The sequence below is a fragment of the Nyctereutes procyonoides genome, unplaced genomic scaffold (assembly GCF_905146905.1).
Source record: "Nyctereutes procyonoides isolate TBG_1078 unplaced genomic scaffold, NYPRO_anot_genome, whole genome shotgun sequence".
Lineage (NCBI taxonomy): Eukaryota > Metazoa > Chordata > Mammalia > Carnivora > Canidae > Nyctereutes > Nyctereutes procyonoides.
In genome coordinates this window covers 24,865,203-24,882,006 of record NW_026575139.1, presented here as the reverse complement: position 1 = coordinate 24,882,006, position 16,804 = coordinate 24,865,203, and the positions used below count along the sequence as shown (strand labels likewise).

The following is a 16,804-nucleotide window of genomic DNA, read 5'->3' as shown; positions in this document are numbered from 1 at the left end:
CACATAGCTAGCAAGTGCCACAGCTGGGCTTTGAACCCATGGGCAGAGAATTGACTTGCCAGTGGGGGGTTTTCTAAGAGAAGCAGAGGAAGATAGAGCCTTTGAGAATCACTAGAGTCAGGTTGCAGAGTGTCCTGGCTGCCAGAGCAAGGGCGGGCTCTATATTTGGTGGGTAGTGGTGACCTTTGAAAATTTTCAGTAAGAGATCAAAGAGGTGCCTTCCCAGCTGGAGTGTCCAGGTGGAAGGGGGGGCAGGGTGATCACGCAAGCTGGTTATGTAACACAGGTAGTGGCAGTGGAAATTCAAAGGTGGGGGGTATTCATTCAGCAGAGGGAGCCCAGGGAAGGAAGGCAGAGGGAGAGGGCTTGAGGAGGGAAGTATCAAAAGTCTGCGTAGACCGCGTGTTCAAGAAGCTGTCCTGTGAAGGGCAGAGAGATGGAAGCCCAAGGGGAGTGAAGAAATAACTCTGTGGGGGTGTATGCACGTGCAAACATGTGTGTGAGAATGGGCACTGTCACTACGTGGATCTGCTGATGGGAAGGGGCCTGGAGAGGGGGCAGGCTGAAGAGGGAGAAGGGAGAGAGTGCGGAGAAGACTAGGGATGGTCTAGCATTCTAGAGAAATCAAGAAAGGGGATATCCCTTTTTCAAGATAGCAAGAAAGGAGGTCATGAACCGTAAAAGGGAATGAGTACTGACAGGGATAAACCTTGAAAACATCATACTAAGTTATACCAGACACAAAAGGCCACATTCTGTGGAGGTTCTGTTTACAACATGTCCAAGATAAGCAAATCTACGGAGACAAAGTAGACTAGTGGGGCCCGGAGCCTGGGAGAGGGAGAGAGGGGCTTCATGGGCAGGGGCTTTCTTTGTGGAGCAATGACCATGTTCTGGAATTAGATAGTGCTGGCGGTTGCAAAAAATTGTGAATACACTAAAAACCATTGGTGTGTACACTTTAAAATGGTCAATTTTACGTGAATGTTACCTTAACTTTTAACATGGGAAAAAGGAAAGGCAGTGAGCTCAGGCTTGGGTTTAGGTAAGGAAGTGGTGAGCACAGTGGGGCAGATGAGCAGGAAGGCGAGGAGCTCTCCAAGGGGTGGCAGGTGGCCTATCCATGTGCTCATGGGATGGGACATGGGCAAGTAGGGGCAGCTTGGAGTAACTGCTCTGAGGGATGAGAGAGAGAGACAGACAGAGAGATACTGGGAGAGAAAGAGATTGAGAGAGAGAGAGAGAGAGAGAGAGAGCAGGCACAGAGGAAAGGACTGTTGGGCAATGACCAGAATGTGCCAAGGTGTGAACCCACAGGGATGCTCAGTTGTCTCCTCTAGAAAGCAGAGGCCCTGCTGTGGCTGCCAGGGGAGGATCTGGTCAGGTTGGTCCAGGAAGGTTGCGGTTTGCAGGAAGGAAGAGGTAGAAGGACCAGGGCCAGGGAGGTGAGTTTCGCAGCTGGATACAAGGAAGCAAAGGCAGGATATGTGACAGGGCAAAGTCCCCGATCAGCTGGTTTGGGACCCTTGGAGCCTGGCACAAAGCAAGCCCTTGGCAACTGTTGGTTGATTGGCTGAGAGGTTGAGGGACAGCTGAACCTCAGCTCATTGGTGATAGTGGAGGGGAAGCAAAGGTGAGGATGAGAAGGTCAGAGATTTAGATGCCCTGCTCTCCTAGGACCCTGAGACAGGGCATCCTTACCCCAGGGGGGTGACGGGTGGTCCAGATACGCTGCCTGCTGGGCGCCATCTCTCCGCTCAAGGCCTGGCCCTGCGGGCAGGGCATTGGAGGTGAGCTGACCATTGGCTGTGGTGGTTGGGTAAAGCCGGACGGTCCGGGACAGCCCCATGTGCTGCTGGGAGGGCTGGGTCTGGCTGAGCCCACTCAGGGTCCTGTGGAGATCATCATAAAACAGGGGGTTACCACCTAGGAGCAACATCCCTGTGCCCTCTGTCCCCACTCAGGGCACCCCCTCCCCCCTGCTTCTGCACTAGAAGAGTGTCCTTTGTTTGGCTGCCTTCTCTCCACCCACGGGCAGTGACTCAGGGATGTGGAGGTGCCCTGAGATAGGGGGATTGAGGTAAGGCCCGCCAGTTAGCTCTGTGAGAGTGCCTACCCCTATGTGGACTAACCAGGCTTTTGCTGGGTTATTCTGGGCAAATCACAGCCTCTCTGGGCCTCAGGGCCCTCAACTATAAAATGAAGGTATTAGACTGGTCCCATATAGCTCTGATATTCTGAGAGTCTTTGAGACTCTTAGGGACCAACTTCTGCCCCCAAATCAAGTCCTGCCCCCAAATCTATCCCCTGCCACTTCTTAATTCAACTCTTAACACAAATTACCTGTGGAGTAGATGCCTAACAAATGCTTATTCATTGATTGATTTGGGGGTGGAGACTAGACTATGTCTCTCATTTCTTTTCATTGTAAAAATATATAACAATATTCAAGGAGAATAAAAACCTACTTCATCATCCCCCTACCCCCACGCAGCAAATACCTTTGCTCAAATAAATGTTCTTACCCTATTGTCATTACCTGTAGGCACAACTTAAATTTGAATTTTTCACTAAACATTAGATCATACTTTATACAATTTCAGTTTTCATATTTATCATCTCAATTACTACACGATAGTCCATCTGAAGACAAATCACAATTTATTCAGACATTTTCCTGTTGCATAGATGGTTTTTAATTTATCACTGTGGACATACTTGTTTAACTTCTGTTAAAATACTCCTTTAGTAAAGGGGATTCATTATACTATTCTATTTTCTGTATGTTTGAAAAATACTTACAATAGACATTTAAAAAGGATTATTTGTTTAGGATTAATTCTATGGACTAGAGGGACCATATTGAAGAGTATTTAAAAAAGGTTACAAATGTTTATGGTTTCAAAAGGTGCATTGCCTTTTGAAAGTATCAAAATATATAAATGTACCACTCAGACCACAACCTCAACATCCTAATGTGTAATTAATTTTTTCTACTTTCCTAATTGAACAAATATAAAATGGTACTTCACTGTTGCTTTTTATCCCCCTCCTTTATTGTTTTTGAGTTGGAAACTTTCTGCTTATGTCCTTTGAGATCTTAACTATTAAGCTGCCTCACAAATTTGAACGTGTAATTCATGTGTTTATTATTAGGACATTCTACAAGGCGGCCTCCCCCATAAATATCATGTCGCTTCACTGTGTACACGAACCACAGTATATGATAGTATCTGAACTGTGGCAAGTGTGAGCACACTGTGGACACTGAAGCTGAGGGTGCAATTCCTGGTCTGAGGTTAGACTACTAATAAATCAGGGCCCAGGGATTCCAACCCAGAGCATCCTGACTCCTGGGCCATCCAACAGACCAGCTCAGCCCGGGAGCATCTGCTCAGGCCTGGAGGACGCTCCTTCCCCCAGTAGATCCCAACCCTCACCTCTCCACTGGATTCCTTGCCCAAGTGGGATAAGGTGTGGGACCCTCTCCTTCTGTGTCTACTCCAGTTCTGTTGACCCCGGGTGCCTTGACCAAGAAGCAGGCTTCCTCTTACCCTTTCATGGCAGGAGCCAAATCAGGAGAGATGTCAGAGGCTGGGATCCCAGTACTTCCAAGGCAATGTTTAGCCCTCCCCCAGGCCCCCTTGCTCAGAGCTTGGCTCCTATAGCGTTTAATGCTGCTCCTCCTTCCAGGGCCACCGGCAGCAAATCCTTAACCTGACAGGCCCCCACCATGCCTCACCCTATTTCCCAAGTTTGGGGTCTAGAGTGGGAGAGTGGTTCTATTAGCCATTCGGGAAGTTCTAGGAGCTGTAATGGGCCAGAATCAGGAGCTCAGGAGCTCAGGAGCTCAGGCACCTGCTCCTCATTCCCAGGAGAAGATCGGCACAACCACCTGCAGCAGAAAACACAATCCTTTCAAGAGCTTCCCAGAGTGTGCCCAAGAGAGAGAAAGAGAGAGAGAAAGTGAGCTGGTGGATTGGTGGGAGTTGCCTGATGGCACCATGTTGGTCCCACGGCTCAGCTTAGTGTCAAACCACAAAGATGAAGGAAGTAGCTCATGCTCTGCCTTGTTCTGCACGTTTTTGAACTTGACCAACGAAGAGTTCCCCAATCTGGTCAAGAAGGAAACTCAAAGAGTTCTTTCTTGGTAGTTTTTTGTTGTTGCTATCATTCCTGTCACTTGTTTCTCTAATGGAACTCAATGCTAGTGGCTGCAAGATTCCTGAGTTCAAATCCCAAGGCCAGTAGTTAGTGTTGCAGAGAAGACAAAAACGACCACCAACAAAGAAACTCCCGCATTCCCTAGTTGTAAGTAGGACTGAGCTATACTGAGGGGAGAGAACAGGATTAGGAGAAGCAAATGTCATTTCTTTTTTTTTTTTTTTTCAAACGTCATTTCTTACTCTTCTAGCAGAATGGCCTGAGCAAGTTACAGAGCTCCTCCGAGCCTTGGGTTCCTCATTAGTAAAGCGGGAATAGTGACACCATATCACGGGGCCAGAGTGAAGACTAAGAGAAACAATGAGGTCATGTAATTTCTCTGCAAATATAAGTAAATGGTCCTAAGTTGAAAATTATGCCAGAATTTTAAAATCACATGAATGACAGCAAAAGAAGTGCTAGATACAACTCAGGCATGCCACAGAAAATTCTTCTTTATCCAAGGGGAATGAAAGACTCCCCAAAATGCTATGTTATACTGTCAAGCATCCCTCCATGTGAAAGACTATGTATTCAATCCGATGTCCACGCATTTTTAACACCTGGGGCCTCCTGAACTCAACCCACTATCATCTACTGCTGGGATGGGGCTTTGGGATTAAATGACAGAAATCAAAAGTCTGACTTGCCTGATAGACTCACAGCAGTGTAAAGGAGGAAGCCCCCAGTTCTTTGATAGGTTCTACTCTTCCACCAAAATTACTGCTATAAGGAAACCGCCATCTCCCTTCAGAAGCCCCAGCTTGGTCCTTAGAGGTGGACAGGGAGGCCCACAATGTGAGGAGCGCTGTGGGGCCCCTGGTGGTCTCCAGCAGGTTGCCTGTGCCATCAGCACATAGAAGGTGGTAGGCAGGTGGGACGAGGTGCAGATTGTGAGCTGCAGCGTCTGTAAGCCCAGTCATCTGGCTTTGCACTAGCTTCTCTTAAGTGATTCACAAGCCTTTAGCAAAAGCCCAGTTGCATGCCCCATTCTTGTCTCAGGTCATGGGACATTGAGAAGGGTGTGGCACCATGTTGGGCCCAGAGTGGTGGTGGTGGTCTTCTTCTTCTTCTTCTTCTTCTTCTTCTTCTTCTTCTTCTCTTCTCTTCTCTTCTTCTTCTTCTTCTCTTCAAGTTCAAGGCTATATTGTGGATATTTCTTTTCTTTCTTTTTTCTTTTGTATATTTTTTTATTGGAGTTCGATTTGCCAAACATAGCATAACACCCAGTGCTCATCCCGTCAAGTGCCCCCCTCAGTGCCCATCACCTCCGCCACCCCCCTCCGCCCCAAGCCCACCTCCCTTTCCACCACCCCTTGTTCAGGTTCCCAGTTAGGAGTCTCTCATGCTCTGTCAGAGTGTTCTAACGAAGCAGTGCCCCCTTAAGGACAAGGGCAGAGGCAACAGAGGCTTGCAAGAGCTTCACTGGGAATCAGGTGACTTTCTTGGACCACAGCCCCTGCCTCCACCCCAGGAAAGATTCCTTCGACTCAGCCTTGGAAGAGCTCCTTCAATGTCATCAAAGGATAGCAGTTCTTGAGCTTTGCTGACACAAGAATAGAATTTGCTATCTCTCTGGGATTCTTCCAGGGAAGTCCTGGCAAAGTGGCCACATGGACAAGAACAGCTGTCTCTAGGCTGTAGGACCTCGTGGATCAGTGAAATTTTGAATCAAATGTAGGGGAACAACATAAAGTTGCCAGTTTTTTGTTTAGGTAAGTAAGAAATTCACACACACACACACACACACACACACACACCCCTACCAATTATTACCACCATAATTCCATGAAAGAAAAGACATTGCAATGCCAAAAAGAAACATGTGAATAAGCTTAACTTCATGGAAACCTCACCATATTGGCTTTATTTTCTTCATTTCTTCATGGACCAATGAAAACTTCATGGCAGGCTAGCACCAAGCCAAGAGGAAGCCAATGAGCTACATGATCCACCAAGGTCTGCTCTAGTCTGAGGACTTTTGGGCTCTTTTGACCAATTTGGAAGAACCCACTTCCTGTCCCTGCTGGCTGGCCCAAGTGAAAACCGCCCAGATGGCGCATACCCACAATGATGCTGCTCAGTTCAATTCAGTTCATTCTTCCATCCTGAAAAGATATTAACACTGAGGTTTTCAAAAACAATTGGGGAGACAAGTTGGTGAGGGGCTCCATGCCCTCTACCTCATCTAAATGCATCCTAGCCTGGAGGCTCCATTCTATCTACTTTATAAATTGGGCTTCCAAATACTATTTTGTTTGAAAAGGCTTTTGCTGCTGAAAGAAAGTTTAAAAACATCACTGCAAGGTGCATAGAGTAATTAGAGCTACCATCTATTGAGCACTGAGCCAGAGGCTCTAAATGCATCATCTTAGCCACATTATTTTATGGAATGATACAAAGAAGTTGCAGAATAATATAGATAGTATACTTCCAGGTTTGTGTCTTAAGAAAAACTGCTGTCTCCCCCTATAGATATTTATATAGGCATAGGAAAGATCTGGAAGGATCTGTAAACCGTGGGCTGCCTCTGTTTCTACATTTTTGGAATTTTTTCAGTAAAATTTTTTTTTTACAGTAAACATATCATTTTGTAATAAAAAGAAATCTCTATTTTCTTTAGCAGCTCCATTTTATAGATAAGGAAACTGAGGTTCAGGAATAGTCTGGTAAATGTGTGCCAATAACTTGGATCTAAGGCAGACTGTGATGGGTAGCAGAGGCACAGGAATTCAGATGTAAGAAAGACCACGGCATTTGAGCTGGGGCGTAAGAGAGGGATAGGATTTTCACAGTCCAAAATGAAGAGGAAGACATTCCAGATAAGAAAAATAACATTAGGCAATGCGTGGAGGAGGGGAGCATGAACCATTATTGCAGGGAGAATAACAAGTGCAGTTGGATAAAGCATAGAACAGAGAGGAGGGGGCAACGAGGAAATAACACCCGTTCAGTGCCTACCAGGTAGCAGGCATCATCTAAAACTTAACTAGTGTATGACTTACTTGTCCAAACAGCCCTATGATCACAACATCTGCTTGGCCAAAACCCTTAAACAAAGTAAGAAGACAAATGACAAACAGAAAAATATGTGCCACTCCTATCATAAGCAAAGGACCAATCTCCACAATATAGAAAGAGCTCCTAGAAATGGAAAAGATTGACCAGTAGCCCTAAAAAGAAAAATCAGCAAAAGTATGAACAGTTCATGGGAAAAAAAATACAACTGTTTCCTAAACACATGAAAATATGTTCATTCTTTTTTTAAAATAGATTTTATTTATTTATTTATTTATTTATTTATTTATTTATTTATGAGAGAGAGAGTGTGTGTGTGCAAGTGTAAGTGGAAGGAGGAGTAGAGGGGGAGGGAGTGGGGAAAGAATCTCAACTAGACTCCCTGCTGAGCTCAGAGCCTGAAACAGGGCTCAATCTCATGACCCTGAGATCATGACTTGAGCCGAAAACCAAGAGTTGGACACTTAACTGACTGAGCCACACAGGCACCCTGAAGATATGCTCATTCTAAGAGATGTGCAAATTAAAACTACTCTGAGATAGCACTTTTTAACCCATTAGATTAGCAAAAATTCAAACATTTAATAATAGACTAATTTGGTGAGATTGTCCTGAAACAGGCACTCTCAAATGTTGCTGCTAGGAATGTAAATTGATATAGACCCGATGAAGAGGGTCTATCCACACTGCAGTGCATCTATGCTTTGCTCCTGCAGTTCCACCTCCAAGATGATTCCGCAGATAAACCTGCCATGTAGGCACTGCTGCCACCTTGCCCAGGTCCCCTTTGCAGCAGCTGGTGCACCTTCCACTGGTTTCTTCTGAGTCTTGCTCTAGGCGGATGGTAACCACCTGACAAGCCCCACCCACCACCAATGACTGCCTAAACAGGAAGTTCAAAAGCCCTGCCTCTTGCTTCAAGGTGGGAAAACTCTGCAAGGTCCACCCTCCACCATGCCTTGGCTTGATTTCCCTGGGACCAGTCCTTGCTAGGCTTTTTCCACCTTCGCATTCTGCTTCCCTCCCTCCCTTGGCAATGCCCCAATAAATCACACACATCAGAATCCATGTCCCAGCTCCACCTCGAGGGGAATATGACTACAGACACTTGTTAATGTCCAAAATGATAGATGAACAAGATTATTCATAGTTGCACTATTCTGTAATAACAGAATGTTTTGCAAAGAATAGAAACAACTTAAGTGTCCTTCGTAGGAGACTGGTTAAACAAACTAGGATATATCCACAGGATGGAGTCATATGCCACTGAAACAGAAAGACGCGGCTCCTCTACATCTATAGGGAAAGGTCTCCAAGACATACTGAAAAGTGAAAAGATAGCGCAAATCTGGCTCACTGACTGTCTTTATATGGACAGTGAACAAACAATGGTTTTTAAAAATATATTTAAACAGTTGAAAAGGGTCAAAAGAGGAATATATTTCAGGACATCAGAAAGTGATATGAAATTCAAGTTAAGGTTTCCATAAATAAACTTGAGTTGGGACACAGCCAAACTCATTGTCTGTAGCTGCTTTTGTTTTACAATGGCAGAGCTGAGCAGTTGCAGGAACCATATGCTGTATAAAGCCTAAAATATTTACTATCTGGCCTTTTATGGAAAAGTTTGCTGACTCCTGGCATAGGGTATGTAAACTTTTGTGTAAAAATAGAGAAAACAGGCATATGTGTTGCATTTATTTGCATCTTTATAAAGCAACCTTGGAAGGCTACCTTGGAAATGAATAACAGTGGTTACCTATGTACGTGGGGTGGGAGGGAGTGGGAAGGGGGTGGGTGGGGAATAAACTCATGACACAATTTAATGAGTGCTTGTTCTGCGCCAGGCTCGATGCCAGGAATGCACATTGTACACATCTATCTCATGTAGGTCTCTAACTCTAAAGAGTTACTCATTTTTGCCCATTTTATAGTCAAGAAAACAGAGTTGCAAGTTTCTATCCCTTCCTGAAGGTTACAGAACTCCTGAGGGCAGAAACCAGGTTACCAAACCAGGTGTTTATCCTTGCGCTACCCCAACATTTGTTATTGCTGTATCACCATTTTAAAGATGAGGACACTGAGATTTGGGGGGAATTGAAGAAGAATAGGTTCTAGTCCATATGATGGACAGAGTGAAATAAAAGAGAGGTGTCTGGGCCATACTGAATGGGTGAGGAAGAGTCCCTGGAGAAGCCCTTCTTTCACTCATTCAAGAAGCACTTACTGAATGCCTACCACTTGCCAGACACTGAGGTCCAAGGATGGCAAAGACCCTCTGACTCTCTCTGCTCCAGTGGAGTCTGAGCAAAGGTCCCAGAAGCACCCCAGCAAAGGTGTGGGGCCATAGGGGAGCCACATATTAGCCTTGAGATGTTCATGGTCTTCAATGAGGTCCAGAACATGATGAGATAGGATTCTTCAAATGATTATTACTCTGGTGAAAGATGATCCAAGTGCAGATGGACCAGAGAGAAGAGGACTGGAGGCCAGAGAGAAGGCTTTGGCTGTGGTCTAGGCTAGTGGTGACCAAGGATAGGACCAAGAAGAAAGTCTGGATTCAAGGGATATCTAAGTCATAGAGAATTCCCAGTCATGGCTTAGACCAATGAGTGGAGAGAGTTCCAGGAACCAACATCTCAACTGGGAGATCCAAGAAATGGCTCAGTTTTGACACGATGAGTTTGGACACGATGAGTGTTGCGTGCCTCAAGACGGTGCCTCCACATGGGAGATGCAGCACTTTCCAAGATGCAGCACTCAGGAGAGCGACAGGGCACAGCCCAGAGCGTTGTAAAGGGCAGAGGTAGGTGGTGGTTATGGAGTTAAGGGGGAGGGATGCTATCCCTCTGGGAGAGCATGCATAACAAACCACGCTTCAGAGTTCCCTGCTGGGCTGAGGCGTTAACTTCAGGCCTTAGCCTGAAATTGGGCTAACACTTCCCAATTTCAGGAGGGGAAATGTGTTAATGGACAGACTAGTCTCAGTTCTAAGTTTCATTCCCATAAATTCGTCTCCGACCTTTGGCACCTGCTACCACCTGTCTGCTCACACACGATAAAACAAATGAACAAGCAGTAAATGAATAGGAAGGGAAAATGTGGCAGGGGCCCATCACACTCCACCCGAGAGCACGTTCTTTTCATGGATATGTCTGTGTGCCTATAGCTGGGTTTTTATTTTGAACACACAGACAATCATCATAGTTTCTTTTTTTTTTTTTAAAATTTAGTAGATGCTCAATTTTATTTTTTTTATTTTTTTTATTTTTAAACATTTATTTATTTATTTATGATAGTCACAGAGAGAGAGAGAGAGAGAGAGAGAGAGGCAGAGACACAGGCAGAGGGAGAAGCAGGCTCCATGCACCGGGAGCCCGACGTGGGATTCGATCCTGGGTCTCCAGGATCGCGCCCTGGGCCAAAGGCAGGCGCCAAACCACTGCGCCACCCAGGGATCCCTCATCATAGTTTCTGCTAATAAAACTGTTCTCAGCTCTAATCAGTGAATTAATTACATCAATGGCATTCCTTATGACTTCCAGGCACCCTGACACCTAAACACATTGAAAAATATAGGAGTAAAGAGAGAATAAACAAGGGGAATGGGGGGCCTGGGGATGACCAATTCCTGAGGGCAGAGGAAGAGGCTGTGAAGGTGTCAGAGAGGAAACAGCCAGACAGGAGGGGAACACGGAGAGAGAGCACTTATAGACAGGAGGGCATTCCCAGAATGCCTTCTCCTCTTCTGGCTTCCTGTGACTACAGGCCTGGCTAATTGCAGGTGACCAGGCACTAGCCCCTTCCAGGTGGCTCAGTCTCCCTTGAGGATCTGAGTGCTGGCAAACCTAGGGAAGCCCTCACAGAGGTCTCTCTGCTCCTTCTCTCCTCAAACCAGGCAGACCTCACACCCAGGCCAGGGTCAGCCAACCCTTGCGCCAAACCCAGGGACCCAACGTAGTGTCACCAGACATCCTGCTCGAGGCCCTGCCACAAACCTGCCCTGCCTCAGCTAAAGGCAAGGGGGCACCAGGCCAGGGTGGTTAAGGAGGAGGGGACACTGTGGCTGTGGCATAGGAGCCAGCAGCCCACTGATCTAGGTGATGCACAGCTCAGGGGCTGAGCAGGTGAGACCTGGCTTGGCTAAGACTTAGTAGCTGTCACTCTCCAGCGTCTGGGTACCAGATGTGCTAGGTTGGTGGGTTCTCTGATGACGCTGTGAGGAGGCGAGGGTTGGAGCAACAATAATGAATATTTATCAAGCGCTAGTTCTGTGCTGTGTGTTCCTTGTTACACTTGCATTATGTTATCTGATCTTCACAACCACCCTAGGGGTAGCTACTGTTAGTAGCCCCATGTTTCAGACAAGGAAACTGAGGCACAGAGAGATTAAGGAACTTGTCCAAGATCGTTTGTCTAGAACTGCTCTGTCCAACAGAACATTCTGTGGCGATGGAAATGCTCTATAGTCTGCACTATTCAATACGCTAACTACCAGTCACTTGTGGCTTTTGAACACTTGGAAATGTGGCTAGTGTGGCTGAGTTTTACATTAAGTTAAATTTAAATAGCTCCATATGGCTGGTGATTACCGTATTGGACAGAGCAAGTATGAAAAATGGAAGAGTCAGCATTGGAACCCCAAAAGTGTATCTTGGCCTCTAACTATGTGGATAGAGGCTCCCCTGGCTGCCCTCACTTTGTTCTCTGTCCCTTGAAGGCTTCACTCTTACCCCAGGCACCAGGGTCCCCTGGATGTCCTTGCCTGGGGGAATCTGCACCCTCCTAAACCTTGCTCTCCTGTCTCCCAACACTGCAGTAAACCACCATCAGATGTGAGGGCTGTGGCAGGAAAGAGACTGGATTTGCAGAGCACAGACCCAGGACCATGCCGCAGGGGAGCAGGACTTTTCAAGAGCCAGAGCTGACCAGTGACATGGTGACCTCTGATGAGGCAGGAGCTTCATATGCCTGTAATAGTGGAGCTGTGCTCCTGAGTGCCGGAGAGGAAGCCACAGGCCTATGGGCTCGTGGTGAGCTCGGTGGGGTAGTGCCCAGGGGACCCAGCCCCTGCCTGCTGCCTGGCACACTGATGTGGCATCATCAGTGCCTGCATCCTCACTCTTTGGTGCCCTCTTGAAAGGTCTGAGAGCTGGCTGTCCCCAGACCTGTTCTGTTGCTCACCCTGCTATGCCCACCCTGCTGTGGCTCACACTGCTATGCCCATCCTGTCACCCTTGGGCCTCAGTGGTCAGCCGGAGTCCCCAAACAGCCCCATTTCAGGCACTTGTGAGTCACAACCTCCTGCTCCAAGGCCTGAGTCTCTAGCTCTTTCTGTGCCCACATCCAGGTCTGAGAGATCTGGAGATCTGGGACATAGACCCCAGGGGATGCCTCTGCCAGGCTCCTGTTTAGTCTCTGCCCACCATGCTCTCCCCGCCATCTCAGGAGGAAATCCAGCACCCCTGTCTCCTTGCAGGTAAATAAGAGGCAGAGGTTGGTGGGAGTTGTGCATGTCCAGGGGAATGTCTGTGGGGCACAAGGCTGGCCTGGGGCCTGACTCCTGCCTCTAGAGCCACCCTTAAGTAGCTGCCACCTCAGTCTCCCAGGGGTCCAGAGACCCCACTAGGCCTCACGGCTCTCCTCTGTCCTCTGGACCCCTGTCCCCTCATGATGACAAACCCTTATGTACTGAGCAGCCTGCCTTGTAGGCTATCAGGCTTCCAAGCCCTGGTCCCTTGAGACTCTGCATTGCCCTTTTTTTTCTCTCCAAACTGGGTAGGGAGCAGGGCAGGAGAGCTGAGTGGGCTTCCCAGGGTCCCAGAAATGCCCCTTATTTTCTACATAACTTGTGCAAGTGTTATTGCCCTCTCCCTCCCACCAGACGAAAGAGCCCCTCCAAGAGTTCCTCCGCCTCCCTCTGGGCCCAGCAGACCACCCAAAGATGGGGCTGCAGTTTGGCCAGGAACACAGATCCCCTTAGAGAGGAAGGCAAGGGATCAAGTCTTACATTGTCTTTATTTTCTCCATAGAGTCACCACAGTGCCGGGGACACAGGTACTGTCCCTCGACAGTCATCATAATGCACCTTCAACTTCTCAGTGGCCTCTTCCAGCTCGAGGTCTCTCCACTGGAGCTCTCTCTCCAGTGCTGGCGGGGCCCCATCCTTCAGCCAGCTGGAGCCAGCAGGCAGTCTGAAACCTCTGGCTTCAACTTCCCCTACGAAGACTTGTTCCTCACTCACCTACTTCCAAGGTACATTTATGAGCATCTCATAAGGTGCACAGTCCCACTCAGGTACTTGCAGGAGAGACATATCGCTTCCTTCATGCAGGGAGGCAGAAGGTGGAGGGTCTGCACTTGGCACCTCTATGTGGACTACAGAAGGGCCCCTCCCTGGGCAGCCAGTTTACAGAAGCTGCCCCATTTCCTTCATGGTGCCAGGGTTAGCTGAGCAGAACACAGGCTAGATTTCAGCCCCATTCATACCCTGACTGACATCTTGCATGGGACGCAGCACCCCTGGGATAAGACCCTGTGCATGGGTGATTCATAACAACCCAAGGGTGGAAAAGCAGCAGGTGCCAGGAGTCTCACAGCTGGATGCATGGGGAAGGCATCCTAGTGGTTGTGTGACATGAGCTGGAGAAAGGGGTCGGGAGTGCAGAGCCCACCGAAGGCAGAGAGAACCCTAAGGGGACATATCCAGGCATGTGTTATTGGTGTTTGAGGAGGAGGAAGCCTATCTGGTTAAAGATAAAGGAGAAGAGGCCAAAGATGACAGTAAATACAAGCAAATACCTCCATAGGGCTTGTAACATCCAGATGTGGGTCTCAGCACTTTCCATACATTAACTAAATTTAACCACCTTTAAAATCAGAAAGCAGGTATTTTTATTATCCCTATTTTACTGATGAGGCACAGGGAAGCTAGGTGACTCCATCTAAGGTCACACAGCCAATGACTAACAGAGCTGGGAATCAAACACAGATAGCCTATAGGTGTTCTGGTTCCAGAGCCTGTACTCTAAACCTTTACATTATCATGGCAGCTTGAGAACTATGCTTTGAGGCTGAGCTGTAGAGCCAAGAGTCCGGGCCTTATCTTGTATATCTCACGTGCAAAGCTCATCATGCCCTCCATGCTCACGCCCGAGCTGCTGTGGTGGTATGGTGGTGTGCATGGCAAGTGCTCCTGGGAGACTGGGGGAGGAGAAGGGGCTGGAGGTGAAGCAGGGAAAGGAAAGAGCTTTAGGCTGACAGGTGGAGCTGGGACCATCTCCCAAAGCCACGAAGAGCCTGGCATATGGGCATTTCACCATTGTCAAATTGGCATGAGATGCCCACCTCCTGAACCCCTGAGTCCCCAGCTCATGGCCTTTGGACCTCTCTATGCTCTGAAACACACTCTCATGCACAGAGCTTAGCAAGCCTACCCTAGCAGATGGCAAACACAGGCCTGTGATGTCAGATGAGCTTATCCCACTTTTGCACCTGCCCAGATAGGCCCACTGAGGGGGCTGGGGTCAAGGATATACTCCTCTGGGGCAGGCCAAAGTCCTGGCAGCCCACAGCCAGCCTGCTCTTCTAGGGGCTAAAACTCTAACCTGGGGTGATAAACAAAAGGAGATTTCTACTAGTGAGGAGTCTTCACCCAGCCTCATAGCATCCCAAACCTACCAACTGATTATGTGTCAGACATCCACTATAGGCATTTCACTAAAAAAATTTTTTTCCCAGACTCTATGTTGATACCTCATGTGGTTAGCACAGCAACCCCCATTTTACAGAAGAGAAAACTAAAGCAGAGTGAGGCTGTCACTCTGGCCAGGATCATCAGCAACAGGGAAGTGCTGAGGTGGGGTCTTGAGGCCTGAGGTCTGCCTGCCTTTGATGGGTGATATTTGCCACCCTGTGGCTCACCCTTGTCCATAACTAGAAATATCACTAGGGCCAGAAACACATTCAGGTGGTCTGGACAACCTCTCAGAGTCTCCAGGTACCGCTGCAGCCTTTCTGATGTAAACAAAAGGCCCAGGTAACCCCAGAGTCAGGGGACAAATAAGAGTGAGTGCCATCCACAGAACACTTCAAAGATGCCAGATGCATTCGGATATGTTAGTAAATTCCCTTGACAATTCTATAAGGTAGTGATGGAATCCCCATCTTACAGATGAGAATACTGAGGCTTGTCTGGTTAAATCACTTGCTTGTGGCAGCATGGCTGTTAAGCGGCAAAGCTGAGATTCAGATCCAGACTTACCTAACTATAAGACATCAATAGTTTCATGATTCCTCCTTCACACACACCACTGCCTACTCCAGGGGCTCTGACCTTGACTCAAGAACCCCCAAAACAGAAAGAAATGTGGGATGAATGGTTCCCCAAGGGTGTGTCTGAGGTCCCCCTGCAGTACCCCCTGCAGTACGTCTTGATTCCCTTGAGAGGCTACCCCCACCCTCTCTGGGTGCACATATGAGTGGACATGTTAGGTATTAGTCAGGGGCTGAGGCTCCAGGCGGGAAAGGCAGCGTAGACTACTGGCTAGAAGCAGCAATGTGCTAGTTCCAGGGGTTTTGATTTGCAGTCTTCATTTTGCAAGGAATGGGGATTTTTCTTTTCAAAAAGCACTGGACTTCCTTGAATTTTAGACCTTTCACAAATATTGTTTTAGGAGAAAAAAGAACAAAAAACCCCCACAAAATGCCTGTCGCAGCTACTCACTTCCACAATGAATCACGGACACAAAACCACAGCTATGTGGCTAACAAAGGAACTATGTGTTTTCACATTTTGTTATTGGAAATCATTTAGCGATCTTCACGATGTCATCTGCAGACAGACACAGACGTACATACACAACCCTCTTGGTCCTGGGCAGCCAATCTTACAACTATGGTTATCAGATGACTTTGCATCTAATTCATTTTTCCTTTCTGATCTTTTTCTGGGAAATTATCCTGCAAGCCTTAAATCTTCTTCCTTAGACCTCTCCAGATGTGGTGGTGGTGGTGGTGGTGGTGGTGTGTGTGTGCACGCGCGCACACACACACACACACACACACACACATGGCAGTGATCAGGAGAGGAAGGCTGAGACACTAAATCAGTTTTCCACGAATGGAAACAAGTATGTATTTGAGCCCCTTTTTTACTACTGTTATCATAGTACCAGTTTACTTTGGTAAAGCGATTTTCACCCGGGAAGCAAATTAACTTCACTATCCAGTGGCAAATTAATTAACTGATGGCAGATTTAAAGGTCGCGTAACCAGAGAAACTACCAGACCTATAAATCAGAAACTTCCTCTGCGTTCCGGACAAGGGGTGAAACCTGATATACGGATGTTGGAAAACCTTGAGCTCAAAAGGAGAACTCACAAGGCCCCCCAAAAAACTCCTTGATAATTTCTTAGGCATGTTCTTTCCTCCAGCTCTCCCACCCATGCTGCAACCACACGCGTGCACGCATGCATACACACACACACACACACACACACACACACACACACACCCTACCCAGAGGGTGACATTCACTGAGTAGCCACAGTTCTGTACAAAGCAACCGGATGGGACAAACCA

At 47.5% G+C, this 16,804-nt stretch overlaps 1 protein-coding gene across 1 annotated transcript in view; it reads right to left on the bottom strand.

Annotated features, from left to right (window-relative positions):
* The window catches only part of LTBP2 (latent transforming growth factor beta binding protein 2), a 100,163-nt gene that overhangs the window by 49,998 nt on the left and 33,361 nt on the right, over window positions 1-16,804 (bottom strand). Inside the window, exon 4 of the mRNA XM_055304567.1 lies at window positions 1,702-1,892. Within this exon, the coding sequence (XP_055160542.1) occupies window positions 1,702-1,892 (191 nt within the window). The remainder of the gene's footprint in view (window positions 1-1,701; window positions 1,893-16,804) is intronic.